At 40.6% G+C, this 18071-nt stretch overlaps 1 protein-coding gene across 1 annotated transcript in view; it reads left to right on the forward strand.

Moving 5' to 3' along the window:
* Positions 1-17998, forward strand: part of SLC25A33 (solute carrier family 25 member 33) — a 30155-nt gene extending 12157 nt beyond the window's left edge. Inside the window, exons 3-7 of the mRNA XM_065882375.1 lie at positions 8811-8888; positions 11039-11139; positions 13106-13172; positions 16042-16322; positions 17512-17998. Coding sequence (XP_065738447.1) covers positions 8811-8888; positions 11039-11139; positions 13106-13172; positions 16042-16322; positions 17512-17714 — 730 coding nt within the window. The 3' untranslated portion in view covers positions 17715-17998. The remainder of the gene's footprint in view (positions 1-8810; positions 8889-11038; positions 11140-13105; positions 13173-16041; positions 16323-17511) is intronic.
* Positions 17999-18071: the final 73 nt, after the last annotated feature.

The raw sequence follows: 18071 nt of genomic DNA on the forward strand, positions 1-18071 counted from the left end.
CATCAAGGTTGTCTGTTCACAGTGTTAGAAGCCATTGGGTTTATCAGATGATTATTCATTTACAACTAAGCTGCTTATTATCAGTCTTACTCTTCCAAGAAGTACTGCATTTATGGTTTTTTTTTTTTACTTCTTTTTATTTATTTATTTAATTTATTTTTATTTTTGGCTGCGTTGGGTCTTGGTTGCCGCATGCAGGCTTTCTCCCGTTGCGGCGAGCGGGGGCTACTCTTCGTTGTGGTGTGCGGGCTTCCCTTGTTGCGGAGCACGGGCTCTAGGCACATGGGCTTCAGTAGTTGTGGCACGCGGGCTCAGTAGTTGTAGCTCACGGGCTATAGAGCGCAGGCTCAGTAGTTGTAGCGCACGGGCTTAGTTGCTCCGCAGCATGTGGGATCTTCCCGGACCAGGGCTCAAATCCGTGTCCCCTGCATTGGCAGGCGGATTCTTAACCACTACGCCACCAGGGAAGCCCAAGAAGTACTGCATTTAAAGACTTAGCAGACAACAGAATTTGTGTACAGGAAGTTGATTTTTCAAAGTACAAATCAGTGTTTGCTTGTGTCTCGCGTTAGGTTAACCTATTAGAGAAAAAATATTCTCCAATGGAGCATCAATTACCGTTATATTTTGAATATAGTTACGAAAAAAGGCAAGATGTTAAAACAATTAGGCTCTCAGTATTAAATTTACCACGGGGTAATTAATACTCCTTTTATTCAGGCATCTGCCTTAAAATGTCTTAGGACTTAGTCTTCTTTTTTTTTTTCCTAATCAGAACTCCTGTTCTTTAAACTACTTCAGGTTACTTTATTTTTGTTTTTTGAAGTACCTCTTTGAAAAGTAATATGTTAGTGAGGTCGTTTCTCTTTTAAACACTGATGGGTTCAGATGAGAGCTTTGTCCTGGATTGGTCAGTGGTATGCATAGTATGATCTAAAATAGTGAAGAGAATGAAACGCTCCAAACAGGACTCTAATTTCTTTCTGCATTTCTTTCCTAAATGAAAGTTTCTATGACTGTGGGAAAATTAGTCTGAGTCCTAACAAGCTGAGGAGTACCATTTATAGTAGGAACTTGATTGTTCCAGAAAAGTTTTGTAAACATCCAGCTAGGTTAGCAGTTTGAATTATGTAACAGATTTGACTTTTTTCCCACTGTTAATATGCGTAACTATGGAGACAGCCTTTCTGCAGTTCTTAAAAGGCCTGAGTCACTTGAGGACATGCGTTCCCTACTGCATTATAGATGAGCGGCTCCCAGCTCCCTGGAGCCAGAGATTCCCTTAATTGTGTGTAGGTGACCCCTGGGCGGCTGCATGGTGAACATTCGTGGGGACCAAAGATGGAGTCTGAACTTTAAAAAATGTTGAATGTATTGACCGTTTGAAATCTTTTACATGCTATACTATAAGGTGTAGGTCACTTCAGGGTGTTATTTGAGAGAATTTTTGGTTGAGAGAGCCTGGCTTTTTAAAAGCCCAATCCTGTTTTGAGAAAGAGTAACAGTAAAGTATTTAAAGTTGAAAACACTAAACTCTGATGCCTGTATTAAGGACCAAATGGCTTGGTTTTGGCCAGTGTGAAAATGCACTGAAACTCCGTGTCCTTCATTTGGAGTGTTAGGTTTACAGAAACCCACGAATTATCTTTACCCCAACCCTTGTTTCGTGGCTTTGTGGGCTACAAACATGAGTTCAGTATTTTTATAACCTATGACCTATAGCTTTTTTTTAAGAACTTTTTTTTAAAATTATTTCTAACTTACAGAAAAGTTACAGGAACAGTGCAAATAACTTGCTTATATACTCTACCTCAGGTCACTTGTCTTTAACATTTTGCCACATTTGCTTATTTGTTTTTGCTCTATATACATACAGTTTTTTTTTTCTGAACCATTTGAAAATAGGTTACATTGCATTATGTCCCTTTACCCTTAATTCTTTAGCATTTATTTCCTACAAAAAGGATATTCTCTTAAAACCACAGTACAGTTTTCAAATTCAGGAAATTTAATATTGATGTACTGCTTTTTAACTAATCTACAGTCTATATTCCAGTTTTATCATTTATCTATTGTTAAGCGATTGATTTAGCACAAGGGTTAAATTTTGTTTTAAAACTCTGTTCCTACAAATATGTCTTCTGTTTTCAAGAACTTTTTCAGTGAGGCTTTCTGGGGTTTTTTTTGTTTGTTTAACTGCTTTATTAAGATGTAATCTACATGCCATACAATGTGCCCACTTAGAGCACACAGTTCTCCTGTTGTAGTATGTTCAGAGTTTTGTGCACCCAGCACAACAATTCTAGAACGTTTTCATCCCCACTATAAGAATCCCCTAACCTGTTTGCAGTCACTCCCCATCCCTAGGACCCCAGCCCTAGACAACCAACTGCTAATCTTCCTTCTGTCTATATAGATTTGTCTCATGGATATTTCATCTAAATGAAATCATACAGCATATGGCCTTTTGTGTCCAGCTCCTTTCACTTAACCTACTTTTTTTTTTTTTTTAAGATTTATTTATTATTTTATTTTATTTTTTTTGGCTGTGTCGGGTCTTAATTGTGGCACGCCGGATGTTTGTTGTAGTGTGCGGGCTTCTCTCTAGTTGTGGCTTGCGGGTTTTCTCTTGTCTAGTTGTGGCGCGCAGGTTCCAGAGCATGTGGGCTCTGTAATTTGTGTCATGCAGGCTCTCTAGTTGAGGCGCGCCAGCTCAGTAGTTGTGGCGCATGGGCTTAGTTGCCCCAGGACCTGAACAGATATTTGGACACTCACATTCATAGTAGCCAAAAGGCAGAAGCAGCCCAAGGGTGAACAACATGTGGGGCATCCATATAATGGACTTATAATTTAGCCTTAAAAAGAAGGAAATTCTGACACATGCTATAACATAGATGAACCTTAATGGCACTGTGCTGAGTGAAAGAAGCCAGTCAGAAAAGGACAAATATTGTAGGATTCTACTCGTATGAGATCCCTAGAGCAGTCAGATTCACAGAGACAGAAAATAGAAGGGTGGTTGCCAGGGCTGGGGTGGGGGGATGGAGAGTTAGTGTTTACTGGGTATGGAATCTGTTTGAATTTTATTTTATTTATTTTTTTAATACAGCAGGTTCTTATTAGTTATCCATTTTATACATATTAGTGTATACATCTCAATCCCAATCTCCCAATTCATCACACCCCCACCACTTTCCTCCCTTGGTGTCTATACGTTTGTTCTCTACATCTGTGTCTCAATTTCTGCCCTGCAAACCAGTTCATCTGTACCATTTTTCTAAGTTCCACATATATGCGTTAATATACGATATTGGTTTTTCTCTTTCTGACTTACTTCACTCTGTATGACAGTCTCTAGATCCATCCATGTCTCTACAGATGACCCAATTTCATTCCTTTTTATGGCTGAGTAATATTCCATTGTGTGTATGTGCCACATCTTCTTTATCCATTCATCTGTCGATGAACATTTAGGTTGCTTCCATGTCCTGGCTATTGTAAATAGTGCTACAGTGAACATTGGGGTGCATGTGTCTTTTTCGATTATGGTTTTCTCTGGGTATATGCCCAGTAGTGGGATTGCTGGGTCATATGGTAATTTTATTTTTTGTTTTTTAAGGAACCTCCATACTGTTCTCTATAGTGGCTGTATCAATTTACATTCCCACCAACAGTGAAACAGGGCTCCCTTTTCTCCACCCCTCTCCAGCATTTGTTTGTAGATTTTTTGATGATGCCCATTCTAACTGGTATGAGGTGATACCTCATTGTAGTTTTGATTTGCATTTCTCTAATAATTAGTGATGTTGAGCAGCTTTTCGTGTGCTTCTTGGCCATCTGTATGTCTTCTTTGGAGAAATGTCTATTTAGGTCTTCTGCCCATTTTTTGATTGGGTTGTTTGTTTTTTTAATATTGAGCTGCATGAGCTGTTTATATATTTTGGAGATTAATCCTTTGTCTGTAATTTGCAAATATTTTCTCCCATTCTGAGGATTGTCCTTTCATCTTGTTTGTAGTTTCCTTTGCTATGCAAAAACTTATGTTTCATTAGGACCCATTTGTTTATTTTTGTTTTTATTTCCATTACTCTGGGAGGTGGATCAAAAAACATCTTGCTGTGATTTATGTCAAAGAGTGTTCTTCCTGTTTTCCTCTAAGAGTTTTATAGTGTCCAGTCTTACATTTAGGTCTCTAATCCATTTTGAGTTTATTTTTGTGTATGGTGTTAGGGAGTGTTCTAGTTTCATTCTTTTACATGTGGCTGTCCAGTTTTCCCAGCACCACTTATTGAAGAGACTGTCTTTTCTCCATTGTATATCCTTGCCTTCTTTGATAGATTAGTTGACCACAGGTGCATGGGTTTATCTCTGGGCTTTCTATCCTGTTCCATTGATCTATATTTCTGTTTTTGTGCCAGTACCATATTGTCTTGATTACTGTAGCTTTGTAGTATAGTCTGAGGTCAGGGAGTCTGATTACTCCAGGTCCGTTTTTTTCCCTCAAGACCGCTTTGGCTATTCGGGGTCTTTCGTGTCTCCATACAAATTTTAAGATTTTTTGTTCTAGTTCTGTAAAAAATGCCATTGGTAATTTGACAGGGATTGCATTGAATCTGTAGACTGCTTTGGGTAGTATAGTCATTTTCACAATATTGAGTCTTCCAATCCAAGAACATGGTATATCTCTCCATCTGTTGGTATCATCTTTAATTTCTTTCATCAGTGTCTTATAGTTTTCTGCATACAGGTCTTTTGTCTCCCTAGGTAGACTTATTCCTAGGTATTTTATTCTTTTTGTTGCAGTGGTAAATGGGAGTGTTTCCTTAATTTCTCCTTCAGATTTTTCATCATTAGTGTATAGGAATGCAAGAGATCTCTGTGCATTAATTTTGTATCCTGCAGCTTTGCCAAGTTCATTGATTAGCTCTAGTAGTTTTTGGGTGGCATCTTTAGGATTCTCTATGTATAGTGTCATGTCATCTGCAAACAGTGACAGTTTTACTTCTTCTTTTCTAATTTGTATTCCTTTTTCTTCTCTGATTGCCGTGGCTAGGACTTCCAAAACTATGTTGGATAATAGTGGTGAGAGTGGACATCCTTGTCTTTTCCTGATCTAAAGAGGAAATGCTTTCAGCTTTTCACCATTGAGAATGATGTTTGCTGTGGGCTTGTCAAATATGGCCTTTATTATGTTGAGGTAGGTTCCCTCTATGCCAACTTTCTGGAGAGCTTTTATCATAAATGGGTGTTGAATTTTGTCAAAAGCTTTTTCTGCATCTCTTGAGATGATCATATGGTTTTTCTTCTTCAGTTTGTTAATATGATGTCTCACATTGATTGCTTTGCATATATTGAAGAATCCTTGCATCTCTGGGATAAATCCCACTTGATCATGGTGTATGATCCTTTTAATGTGTTGTTGGATTCTGTTTGCTAGTGTTTTGTTGAGGATTTTTGCATCTATATTCATCAGTGATTTTGGTCTGTAATTTTCTTTTTTTGTAGTATCTTTGTCTGGTTTTGGTATCAGGGTGACGGTGGCCTCATAGAATGAGTTTGGGAGTGTTCCTTCCTCTGCAATTTTTTGGAAGAGTTTGAGAAGGATGGGTGTTAGCTCTTCTCTAAATGTTTGATAGAATTTACCTGTGAAGCCATCTGGTCCTGGACTTTTGTTTGTTGGAAGATTTTTAATCACAGTTTCAATTTCATTACTTGTGATTGGTCTGTTCATACTTTTCTATTTCTTCCTGGTTCAGTCTTGGAAGGTTATACCTTTCTAAGAATTTGTCCATTTCTTCCAGGTTGTCCATTTTATTGGCATAGAGTTGCTTGTAGTAGTCTCTTAGGATGCTTTGTATTTCTGTGGTGTATGTTGTAACTTCTCCTTTTTCATTTCTAATTTTATTGATTTGAGTCCTCACCCTCTTTTTCTTGATGAGTCTGGCTAATGGTTTATCAATTTTGTTTATCTTCTCAGAACCAGCTTTTAGTTTTATTGATCTTTGCTATTGTTTTCTTTGTTTTTATTTCATTTATTTCTTTTCTGATCTTAATGATTTCTTTCCATTTATTAACTTTGGGTTTTGTTTGTTCTTTTTCTAGTTCCTTTAGGTGTAAGGTTAGATTGTTTATTTGAGATGTTTGTTGTTTCTTGAGGTAGGATTGCATTGCTATAAACTTCCCTCTTAGAACTGCTTTTGCTGCATCCCATAGGTTTTGGATTGTTGTGTTTTCATTGTCATTTGTCTCTAGGTATTTTTTGATTTCCTCTTTGAATTCTTCAGTGATCTCTTGGTTATTTAGTAACGTATTGTTTAGCCTCCAGGTGTTTGTGTTTTTTACGTTTTTTTCCCTGTAATTGATTTCTAATCTCATAGCATTGTGGTCAGAAAAGATGCTTGATGTGATTTCAATTTTCTTAAATTTACTGAGGCTTGATGTGTGACCCAAGATGTGATCTATCCTGGAGAATGTTGCGTGCGCACTTGAGAAGAAAGTGTAATCTACTGTTTTGGGATGGAATGTCCTATAAAAATTAAATCTATCTGGTCTGTTGTGTCATTGAAAGCTTGTGTTTCCTTATTTATTTTCTGTTTGGGTGATCTGTCCGCTGGTGTAAGTGAGGTGTTAAAGTCCCCCACTATTATTGTGCTACTGTTGATTTCCTCTTTTATAGCTTTTAACAGTTGCCTTATGTATTGAGGTGCTCCTGTGTTGGGTGCATATATATTTATAATTGTTATATCTTCTTCTCGGATTGACCCCTTGATTATTAATTAGGGTTCCTTGTCTCTCGTAACGTTCTTTATTTTAAAGACTATTTTATCTGATATGGGTATTGCTACTCCAGCTTGCTTTTGATTTCCATTTGCGTGGAATATCTTTTTCCATCCCCTCACTTTCAGTCTGTATGTGTCCCTAGGTCTGAAGTGGGTCTCTTGTAGACAGCATATATATGGGTCTTGTTTTTGTATCCATTCAGCAAGCCTGTGTCTTTTGGTTGGAGCATTTAATCCATTCACGTTTAAGGTAATTATCGATATGTATGTTCCTATTATCATTTTCTTAATTGTTTTGGGTTTGTTTTTGTAGGTCCTTTTCTTCTCTTGTGTTTCCCACTTACAGAAGTTCCTTTAGTATTTGTTGTAGAGCTGGTTTGGTGGTGCTGAATTCTTTTAGCTTTTGCTTGTCCGTAAAGCTTTTGATTTCTCCATCAAATCTGAATGAGATCCTTGCCGGGTAGAGTAATCTTGGTTGTAGGTAGGTTCTTCCCTTTCATCACTGTAAATATGTCATGCCACTCCCATCTGGCTTGTAGAGTTTCTGCTGAGAAATCAGCTGTTAACCTTACGGGAGTTCCCTTGTATGTTATTTGGCGTTTTTCCCTTGCTGCTTTCAATAATTTTTCTTTAATTTTTGCCAGTTTGATTACTATGTGTCTCAGCATGTTTCTCTTTGGGTTTCTCCTGTATAGGACTCTCTGCACTTCCTGGACTTGGGTGGCTATTTCCTTGCCCATGTTAGGGAAGTTTTCCTCTATAATCTCTTCAAATATTTTCTCCAGTCCTTTCTCTCTCTCTTCTCCTCCTGGGACCCCTATAATGTGAATGCTGTTGCGTTTAATGTCCCAGAGGTCTCTCAGGTTGTCTTCATTTCTTTTCATTCTTTTTTCTGTATTCTGTTCTGCAGCAGTGAGTTCCACCATTCTGTCCTCCAGGTCACTTATCCGTTCTTCTGCCTCAGTTATTCTGCTATTGATTCCTTCTGGTGTATTTTTCATTTCAGTTATTGTATTGTTCATCTCTGTTTGTTCTTTAATTCTTTTAGGTCTTTGTTAAACATTTCTTGCATCTTCTCGATCTTTGCCTCCATTCTTTTTCCAAGGTCCTGGGTCATCTTCACTATCATTATTCTGAATTCTTTTTCTGGAAGGTTGCCTATCTCCACTTCGTTTAGTTGTTTTTCTGGGGTTTTATCTTGTTCCTTCATCTGGTACATAGCATAGCCTCTGCCTTTTCATCTTGTCTGTCTTTCTCTGAATGTGGTTTTTGTTCCACAGGCTGCAGGATTGTAGTTCTTGCTTCTGCTGTCTGCCCTCTGGTGGATGAGGCTATCTCTGGAATCTGTTTGAGAAGATGAAAAAGTTCTGGAGATGGATGCTGGTGATGGTTGTACAGCAGTGTGAATGTACTTATTGCCACTGAACTATACACTTAAAAATGGAAAATGGTAAAAAATTTATGTACCACAGTAAAAAAGTTTTTAAAGAAAAAGCAGGCACAGTATTCTCTTTGAACCTGAGATACTAAGCGTTAGCTTTAAAGAGCAGTCATCGTCCCGTGAAAGTTACTGGATTCTTCTGTTCCTCATTTCCCTGTTTAGGGCTCTCCTGTAATAGGCAAAGATCTAGAAGATAGGTTAGAAATAAGGAATAAATCCAAAAGAAATACCATCCAAAGAAATTTCTCAACCTGTTTCTCAGTGAATCTTGTCATAACAAGGACATCATTTCCTGTATCAGACCCTTTGCTGCTCTCTGCCTTCCTAGGATGTCGGTGGGTAGTGCAAACCCTGAACACCTTGCTCCTTGCCTGAACAAGGGATATTTTGAAACATGTTTTTTCACTGTAGTAATGAAAGCAGTATTCATCAGTCTTCTGATTTTGTATTGTAATATAATCAGATAAGACCCTGGGGTTTTGTAAACATTCTGTTCTTTACTCAGGGAGCTAATGAGAAGGCTGAGCCCTTATCATTTTGCACAGGCCTTGCCTAAGGTTTTTAGAGATACCTCTTTTCTCGTTATTCAGGTCGATCTTGGAGAAGGAAGGACCAAAGTCACTTTTTAGAGGCTTGGGTCCAAATTTGGTTGGAGTTGCACCATCAAGGTAAGCAAACCTTTCAGCTAGCTCACTGCATACAGTATCTAATACACTGAGTCCTTTCTTACTGGAGGGGCAATACGGCTAGATGTCTAGTTTCTTTTTCTGTGGGGGATTTGCCAAAGTGCGTCTGACATATGGAAGTAGTGATGACTGTTGGCATGTTTTTCAGTGTGTGCGTGAGAAAGAGATTCTTCGTTATTTTATACTTAAGTTGAGAACTATTCTGCTCCCATCACGTGGTGTCTCCTCTGAGTGTTTGCTACTCTAAGTATGGCGTGTGGTCAGCAGCATTGGCATCACCTGGGAGCTTGTTAAAACTACACGATCTCAGACCACACCCCAGACCTACATCAGAATTTGCATTCTGCCAAAACCCACAGGTGATTCATATGCACTTGGAAGCACTGATCTAAAGCAATTTTAAAGGCTTCCAAGCTTACTTTATTTAAAAAATTCTTATTTGTGTTACAAGGTTTAATTCTCTTTAAAGCTTATTTGAATATATCAAGCTGCATTGTCCCAATGCAGTAGCCCCTGGTCATGTGGGGCTACTTAAATCAATTAAAATTAAAAATTCAGTTCCTTGGTCTCACCAGCCACATTTCAAGTTACTTAGCGTTCATATGTAGCTAGTGGCTCCTGCATTGGAGAACATAGGTATAGAACATTTCCATCTCTGCAGAAAGTTCTTTTCGACAGTGCTGATACAGAGGATAGGTGTGTGTGGATATGAAAGTGAATGTCTCTGCGTGTGTGTGTGTGTGCGCGCATAGCAGCAGATCTCTGAAAAGTAGGTAAGAAACTGCTTCTAGAAATTGCCTCCTGGGAGGGGGAGCGCAGTGACAAGGGTCACTTATGTGAATCCACATAGTACTTGAATAGACTTTAAGCAAAATTCATCTTTATAACAAAAATGAGAATTTTGTTTTATACAAAGTTAAGACTAAAAGCTTCTAGAATACTTGCATGTCAGTGCTCCAGTTTATACGCAGATCTCCTGAGGATGTTGTAAAAATGCAGAGGTCCAAGAGGGAGGGGATATAGGTATACATATAGCTGATTTACTTCATTGTACAGCAGAAACTAACACAACATTGTAACGCAATTATACGCCAATAAAAAAATGCAGATTCTTATTAAATCCTTTTGTTCCTTTGGAATTCTGTAGCTTATGTGTATAATCTATTGAAAATATAGAAAATACTAGTCTGTGAGGTTATATGAGGTATGCATTGTTAAGAGAAGGCAAACATACTGCATATATGTAGTAAATTTTTTAAATGGAGTCAGATCTACTTGTGGACAGTGCTAATTTGGTAACATCTGTCAATCTGATATAGAGTCCTGGCCACCACACCCATTTAGAACAGTTGGGACCTAGAAAAAACGAAAGACTGTTTTATAACACGTTCATGATATGTAGTCAGGATCCTAAGTTGAAAAATACATTCTGTAATTGATCCATGGGCCAACTGAAAAAAAGCATTTTCCCTGACATTGCTGGTGAAGAAGCAGGGAAAATCACAGCCAGGCTCTGCTCTCCAGCCCCAACAGGAGAGGAGACAGAAGCGGGGAAGCAGACAGAGGCAGAGAAGAGAAGACCGGAGAGCCAAGGTGGGGCGCCCGCCACCCCCAGCGGTCCCTTTCTGGGGCTGGGAGCACGTCAGTGGAGGGTGCATTTGATGAAAACACGTGTGCCACCGTACATGTTCCTATGTGATCCTGAGTCATCAGGAAAAAAGTTCACAGTACATCTGACATACTCATTTCGGTGTAAGGCAGGACAAGTGTGGTATGTTTTAGAAATGTATTATAAATTTTAACAGTTGTGGTATGTGTTGGTGCTTAAAAGGATTGGCATTCATCCAGGATGAAGACTGTAAACGGACTTTGTATGTATATTACCAAAACCTCATTTTCCTCAGTTGTTTTGGGCACTCCCGTCATCATTGAGTACTTTCTGGAGGGCCAATCAGGAGCTTCCTGAAGATGCCTGCAACAGGTTTTGGTTTTTAGCACAGATAAGGTCAAGCTTTCGGTTACATGTTAACTTCTTTCCCATATTGCTAAATTTTTCAGGGGCTGTGGAAGGACATACATATTATATAGCGTCGAACCAATGTCTTGATAGCATTCTCTCTTTGTTCTAACAGGGCTGTGTACTTTGCATGCTACTCCAAAGCCAAAGAGCAGTTCAATGGCATTTTCGTGCCTAATAGCAATACTGTGCACATTTTCTCAGCTGGCTCTGCAGGTATGTTACCGTAGTGAGTGGAGATGAGTTGTTCACTTTGCTAAAGCATGTGTTGTACCAAACAGCTTTCTCCAGGAATTAGAAATTAGGTCTCTGCTTCTTTTGCATCTAAAATCATTTTCCTAAAGCTTTATGTTAGAAGTGATAAAACATGAGTGTTTGAGAGCGGTTTGTAACTTGCTTCCGTTTTCTTTTACCCTAAAGCTTTTTATTCTCCCTCAAAATTGACATGTTCTCATGCATGCTCCTGGTTAGTGTGATGTATCTTTTAAAGGAATATTAATGTGTTTTCATGCCTTTTTATTACATTATTTTCTAAAGTTCGAGCTGCTTTTTCTGTGGCTCCCGACGGTGTCTAGCCTACCCTGAGTACGGTTGGCACTTCTGTCCTTAACAGTTGGATTCTATGATGAGGGCTCCGGGCTTGTAGCGGGATTCTTGCAGTAGGATCAGTGATAGATTAGGTAGCTTCTGTTCTTTTTTGAGGGAATCATTCCACCTACCATGGAAAATTCACAAAAGGATTTTTTCCCCAGGAAATACTTGGCAAAAACATGGACATGTAGATTGCTGAGAGAAGGCTATGTCTTTTTCGATGTAAATTTTATGTCTATTTAAATAGAAGGGTGTTTTAGAGAATTAAATTGGCATTTTATGAAAACTTTCTACCCTCCAAGTTGTACGTATCAGTCTTGTCCCTGTTACTCCAAATAAAAGTACTAGTAATCCATCTGAATAGTTACGGATAATAATTTCTGGACCCCAAATGGGAAATGACATTAGCAGAGCTGCTTCACAACAAGAAAGGTGTTTTACAGAATACGGAGCTCTGAAAGGAGTGCGTGGGGTTCAGAGGAGGCCAGGCTTCACTGCCAAGGCCGATAGGGAGTTAGCCATACGCGAAAGGCTGTGCCCCAGTTTTGTAACTTTTGCAAAATTAACATAGAGGAACCTTGGTAAATAAAACAGACCTGGAGGGAGATTTTTTTTTTTAAATGAAGTCTTTAATTTGCTGTTTTAAGGAGCTAATGTTGCTGTTACTGTTTTTTGTTTTGTTTTTTTTTCCTCCTTCCTGGTAACATTCAGTTTTTTGGGTTTTTTTGTAATTCTAGTATAGTTGATTTACAAAGTTGTGTTAGTTTCAGGTGTACAGCAGAGTGATTAAGTTTCTTATGTATATACACACACATATATTCTTTTTCAGTTTACTTTCCATTATGGTTTATTATAAGGTATTGAATATAGTTCCCTGTGCTGTACAGTAGGTCCTTGTTGTTCATCTGTGGAGGGAGATTTTTAAACCACTATCTAGGGTCCTATTATCTAATCAATCTACTTAGGCTGTGGAGGGGATGAGGTATTCCAGAAGACTCACTGCGTGTCAGGTCAGTACTGCTTTTTTGGTTGGTCTGGAATGATTAACAATATTAAGATGGAGAAGACTTACTTTAAAAATGGTTACTATAGGCAGATCAGTCTTAAAACTTTGATTTCCTAAAATGGTCAGGTATTAAAATGTTGAAGTTCGGATTCAGGTAAATGGAGATTTAGTTTCTTCTATTTTAAGTTGTATATCAGGTACCCTTTTGGATAAGATCAGCAACTTTTTAAAACAAATTATTTCTGAACCTGAACCTTTCAATTCAGTTTTAAAATAGTTTCATATATGTTTACCAATGGAACCACATTAACAGGAATATCAACAGCACCACCTAGCGGCTGAATGGACTAGACAGGGCTCTAGAAAATTGAGAGATAAATGTTAGGTCCTACATACCAGTAGATGTTACATTTTAGGGGACTATAGCTTCCATCTGTAGTATGGAAATATAACTGCTTCCTACCATCCGTTTTTATTATTAAGCCATTGAAAGCCTGATTTCAAAGTTTATCACATGGAATAGACAGCTTTAATAAGCATTGATTCTGTTCACTGATAACATTTACTATTCTTTTTTTCTTCCAGCTTTTGTCACAAATTCCTTAATGAATCCTATATGGATGGTTAAAACCCGGATGCAGCTAGAACGGAAGTAAGTTGTTAATTGTTCCTTCCTTAATATAAGAATTCTTAGGGCTTTTTTTCTTCCACCAGTTCCAGCTGTGGAGTGAGATTGTCCTTAGCCATCCCCATCCTTGTTTTGTCTGAATATAAGCATATGTAGAAACTCCTTTTGTCTTGAGGTTGATACTGCCAAGCCTTGTGGGGAGACAAAGGCCAACAGAAATAACACACAAGGGGGTGTCGAAGTTCGCTCAGTTGTGGCCCCTGATCTACAGGGTAGTCGGTGGGTCTCTGCTCCTGGATGACCCCACCGCCCCCAAGTTGGAGTGCTGCGGGCTCTCCTCCAGGTGGCCTCTCTTTCAAGTGGGAAGATGCCAGGAAGGGCAGAACAGCAAATGCCCCTGGTCTCAGAAGGGGCATTCTAATCTCCAAGGCCCTCAGATATCCGAGATTCCTGTGCTGAAACTAGCCAGGAATTCTTGGGATTTTTCATGCTGTGGGTTCTCTTGGCAGTCTCTGGTGAAGGCTGCAGGTGCTTTTTAGAACAATATTTTTAAAAGCAGTGAAAACCAATTATTGAAATACAATTATCAGTGGGTTTTTTTTAATTGCAATATAGTAATATAATTCTTTAACACATTAAATAACAAGATCAAAGAGCATCCCCATAACTACCGTAATTTCAAGTTAGTGAAGATGGTAAATGATGCTTTGTGATAGGATTCTAAGAACCCTTCTGTTACTAGGTTGCCTAGAAATGTTGTGTGGGGCGCTGGAAACTTCCAGCTAGTCCAGTCTAACCTTAAGCTACCCAGTAAAGAAAGCAGGGGAGAGAGCGAGCAAGTGCGCCCCCTGGAAGTGGAGCTGGGGCCTTAGCTTGTTTTTTCTCTTCAATGACCCCCATAGCCTCTGAATTGGTCTTTGATTCTGTGTTTCCCCTAATCCATTCTGTCTGAAAGAACCTTCTAAAATGCATCAGGTCTAATCATTTTGAATAGATTGCTTGCTCAGAATCCTTCGATGAATGTCAGTGACTCTCAGGGTCAAATCCTCACTCCTTGGCTTAACATTCAAGGTCCTTTGCGATTTTCTAAAAATGTCATGTGCTCTCATGCTTCCGTCTCCCTGAATCTGCCGTCCCCTCACCAGGAATCCCGTTTCCCCTTCTTGTCCCTCAAGAACACCTTGTCCTGCAAGCTGCAGACCAGTGTCCTCTCCTGGAAACCTTTGGCAATCGCTCCCAGTTCCAGGTGTGCACACAGTGTCCTAATGTCACTTCTGTTTAGCAGCGGATAAATGCATGAGTCAGCCGAGAGCCATCCTTTATACGCATTCTTTTACATCTGGCTGGAAGTGACCCGTGCTTAGGCCATTGGAAAGCCGTGTCTGTGTGGGCTCTGTTAACATAGCCCTCAACTGTGAGTATGTGTTGCGTGCTTCCTGTGCAACTAGTCACAGCAGAAACAGCAGGGAATAAGACATGGGCCTTGCCTTCCAGAAGCTCACAGCTTTACAGCAAATAAAGAGAATTCTAGGCTGGTGGGATAAGAGGCCTGAGGTGCTCCAGGACCCTGGAGGGTCCTTAATGCAGCCTGGGCTGGACGTGCAGCCAGGGAGGGGCTCTTGTGGCATCCACCCTCCCATCTACAGGATAGCCGGTGGGCAGCGGCAGGTGTGAAGGTGCCTCAGGCAGGGAATCTGCTGTGCAGAAAATCTGAAGGCAAGAAAGCATTGTTCATTCCGAGCGGCAGAAAGAAGGGGTGTGTCCTGCGTGCAGATGTGCTGGAGAAGGAGGGAGGTGCAGGGAGATAAGACGGGAGAAGCCAAAAGAGAGGGCCACATCCTTAAAAGCCCTGGGGAGGAATGGGCGTTTGGACTCGGCTTTATTTTGAGGCAGCAGTGGTTCAGGGGGCCTGTCTGTCCTCCGTTAGAGGATATTTGGCAGTGTCTGGAGATGTCTTTATCCGCTTAGGTGGCATCTAGTGGGTGGAGGCCAGGGCTGCTGCTAGATATTCTACAACGCATAGGCCCGCCCCCAGCGGAGAATTACCTGGCCCCAGATACCTATAGTGCCAAGGCCGAGGAGCCCTGCGAGGGGGTGTTAAGCAGGGGAGCGAGGTGCTTGGCGTTGGTGTCGCAAAGGTCACGCCAGGTAGGGGGTGTGGCCGGGGGGCCTCCCACGTGCGCCCAGTGTGAGCACTGTCCAGTCCTGGGATTCTGTTTGTATCCCGGCGGTTTATGAAAACTTCCTGTCGTGGGGTAGGAGCATCCAAGCCAAAGGCTTTTTAGTTATTGTAGAGTCTATTCTGTTTATAATTTTACAAATGTAGAAATGATGGAATCAAAATACACCCTTTGGAGACTAGAACGATAAGAAAGAATACTCACACTCACCACCCTGTCGGAGTGTTGGGGAGTTTTTCCTTCAGTATTTTCTTAAAGCATATGTGTACAGTAATCGCAATTATACTTTACATGTAATTTTGTCCAGCACTTCCCCACATCTGACTGCCTTCACAACTGTTTTAATCTAGTATATGTACCACGGTTTACGTATCTGTCCCCATGTGTAGACATTGGGATTGTTTTGATCCTGTTGCAGTCGTATTTTCCTCTGTGATGAACACCTTCCATATAGCTCTTCCCAAAAGTAGATCGAAGACCCTGAGCCCGAGTCTGTGACCCAGTACAGGTGCACGTCCCATCCTGTGGGCCTGTCGGGTGTCCCGGCTGATGGGCCTGGCCTCACAGCAGGCCGGGCTCAGCCAACCACAGACCAGGGAAGACTGTGGCACCCACCATGCAATTCCTCTTTAGCTAATCTTTGTGACTCGGTACAGCAGGCGGGCTCCTGAGCGTGTTGTCGTAACGGCCTCTCGTTGGTCTCCTTCGTGCAGAGTGAGAGGCTCCAAGCAGATGAACACGCTCCAGTGTGCTCGCTATGTTTACCAGACGGAAGGCATTCGTGGTTTCTACAGGGGACTAACTGCCTCGTACGCTGGAATTTCAGAAACCATCATCTGTTTTGCTATTTATGAAAATTTAAAGAAGTATCTGAAAGAAGCTCCCTTAGCCTCTTCTACAAATGGGACTGAGAAAAACTCCACAAATTTTTTTGGACTTATGGCAGCTGCTGCTCTTTCCAAGGGGTGTGCTTCCTGTGTCGCTTACCCCCATGGTAGGTTTTGCTTTTCCTTCCGGAGCAGGAAAATAGCCATCAGTTTGTGTCAGTGTATCCAGATCTCCGTAGCTCAGGTGGACGTGCAAGCACCTGCAGGCGACAGGGTAGCTGAGCCCAGCTCGGCTGGCTTCAGCTCACGTATGCAGCTCACGCGGGCAGTGGGAGCTCCGCTTTACTTGGCGCAGCAGATTGTGGCCAAAACTCGGCTGTGTGGAATATGGGCCCTGGGTTGTGGAACTTCTGATGTTTCCAAAGAAGCCAAAAGTCTGGATTTTATTTAAAATTCCTCAATTTAAAAAAATGATGTAGGAGCCAAGCTTTAAAAAAAATTTCAGCTTCCATTTTGAGTGGAGTGCTGAGGAAAACTACTTGGGGTAAGTTTACTTTTTAAGGAATTAATAATAGACCTAATGTTCTACTGAACTACTTTTAAAAGGAAAAAAAAAACAGCTTATTTTATTGTGCCATGAAAAACAGGTTTTGTTTTCAAACACCCGCTGCACCGTCAGCTGTGACAAATGCACATGGTCAACTTCTCACAGGTCATTGAGCCCCCGTCATGTGCTGGGGCACCGAGCAGCCCCACGGGCTTGCAGAGAGGGGGTTGGATGCTTCCCGGGTCACGTGCCCTGAAGTCCGCTTGACAGGCAGTCACAGGTGTCATGCTGTGGGTGCCAGGGTGAGGCAGGGCCAGGTGGGCAAGGGTATGAAAAAGGAGGAGGCTGGACGGAGTGGAGAAGGATCCTGGTAGGAGGAGAAAGTTGGGGAGTACATGGAAAGACAGTTTTGTTGGAGATGTCACCATACATAATACAAATACACCTCCAGGGAAATGACAGTGTTTACTTCATTGAGAGTAGAAAACCGTAAACTATCTTAAAATTGAGTCCCATTCAAACTAAGCTTATTTTTTAAACCCCTAGAAGTTATTTGGTACTTTTGTATGTATACATCAGTCTTGGGACAATTGACCAATTCCCTAATTGACCGATTCCCAGAGTTAGAAAATGTTCTGAAAAGAACTTTTCATTGTCTCTCTGTGACTACCCCAGCCAAATAGAGCTGAGATGGCAAAGAGCCATAGCTGTACATTAACGTTTATAAAGCTGTGTGCTTCGCGTTCTCTGCACATATTGCTTGGAAGTACAGTTCATCTGTAGCCTGAAATGTGTGTTTCTCTCTGCAGAAGTCATAAGGACACGGCTCCGGGAGGAGGGCACCAAGTACAAGTCTTTTGTCCAGACTGCTCGGCTGGTCTTCCGGGAAGAAGGCTACCTGGCCTTTTATAGAGGACTCTTTGCCCAGCTCATCCGGCAGATACCAAATACTGCCATTGTGTTGTCTACCTATGAGTTAATTGTATACCTGTTAGAAGACCATGCTCAGTAACAGACCATAAAATTGTGGTCTAGAAGAATAAAACTGAGAAACTCTAGAGAATTTTTTTTTTTTCCATTGATGTGTAGAATGTTTGAGACGGAAACAGGAAAGGCCGTAGACTATCTGGCTTGTGTCACCTGTTGGACATTTCCTTTTGGATTCATGCTTTCTGGAAGGTTTATTTTCATTAATGTTAACAGTTAATTATAACTTTTGGTTGTTTTTGTTTTGTTTTGTTTTAACTTAAGAGAATTCAGGATAAAGCAGCCAGTAAATTAAATCATGGTATTTAAGTATAAATTTGTTTTGTGTCCTCTTTTATGTCCGCCCATAGGGTAAACTGTAGCTAAGGACTTCAGTGAAGCA

The sequence above is a fragment of the Phocoena phocoena genome, chromosome 1 (genome assembly GCF_963924675.1).
Source record: "Phocoena phocoena chromosome 1, mPhoPho1.1, whole genome shotgun sequence".
In the NCBI taxonomy this organism is placed as follows: domain Eukaryota; kingdom Metazoa; phylum Chordata; class Mammalia; order Artiodactyla; family Phocoenidae; genus Phocoena; species Phocoena phocoena.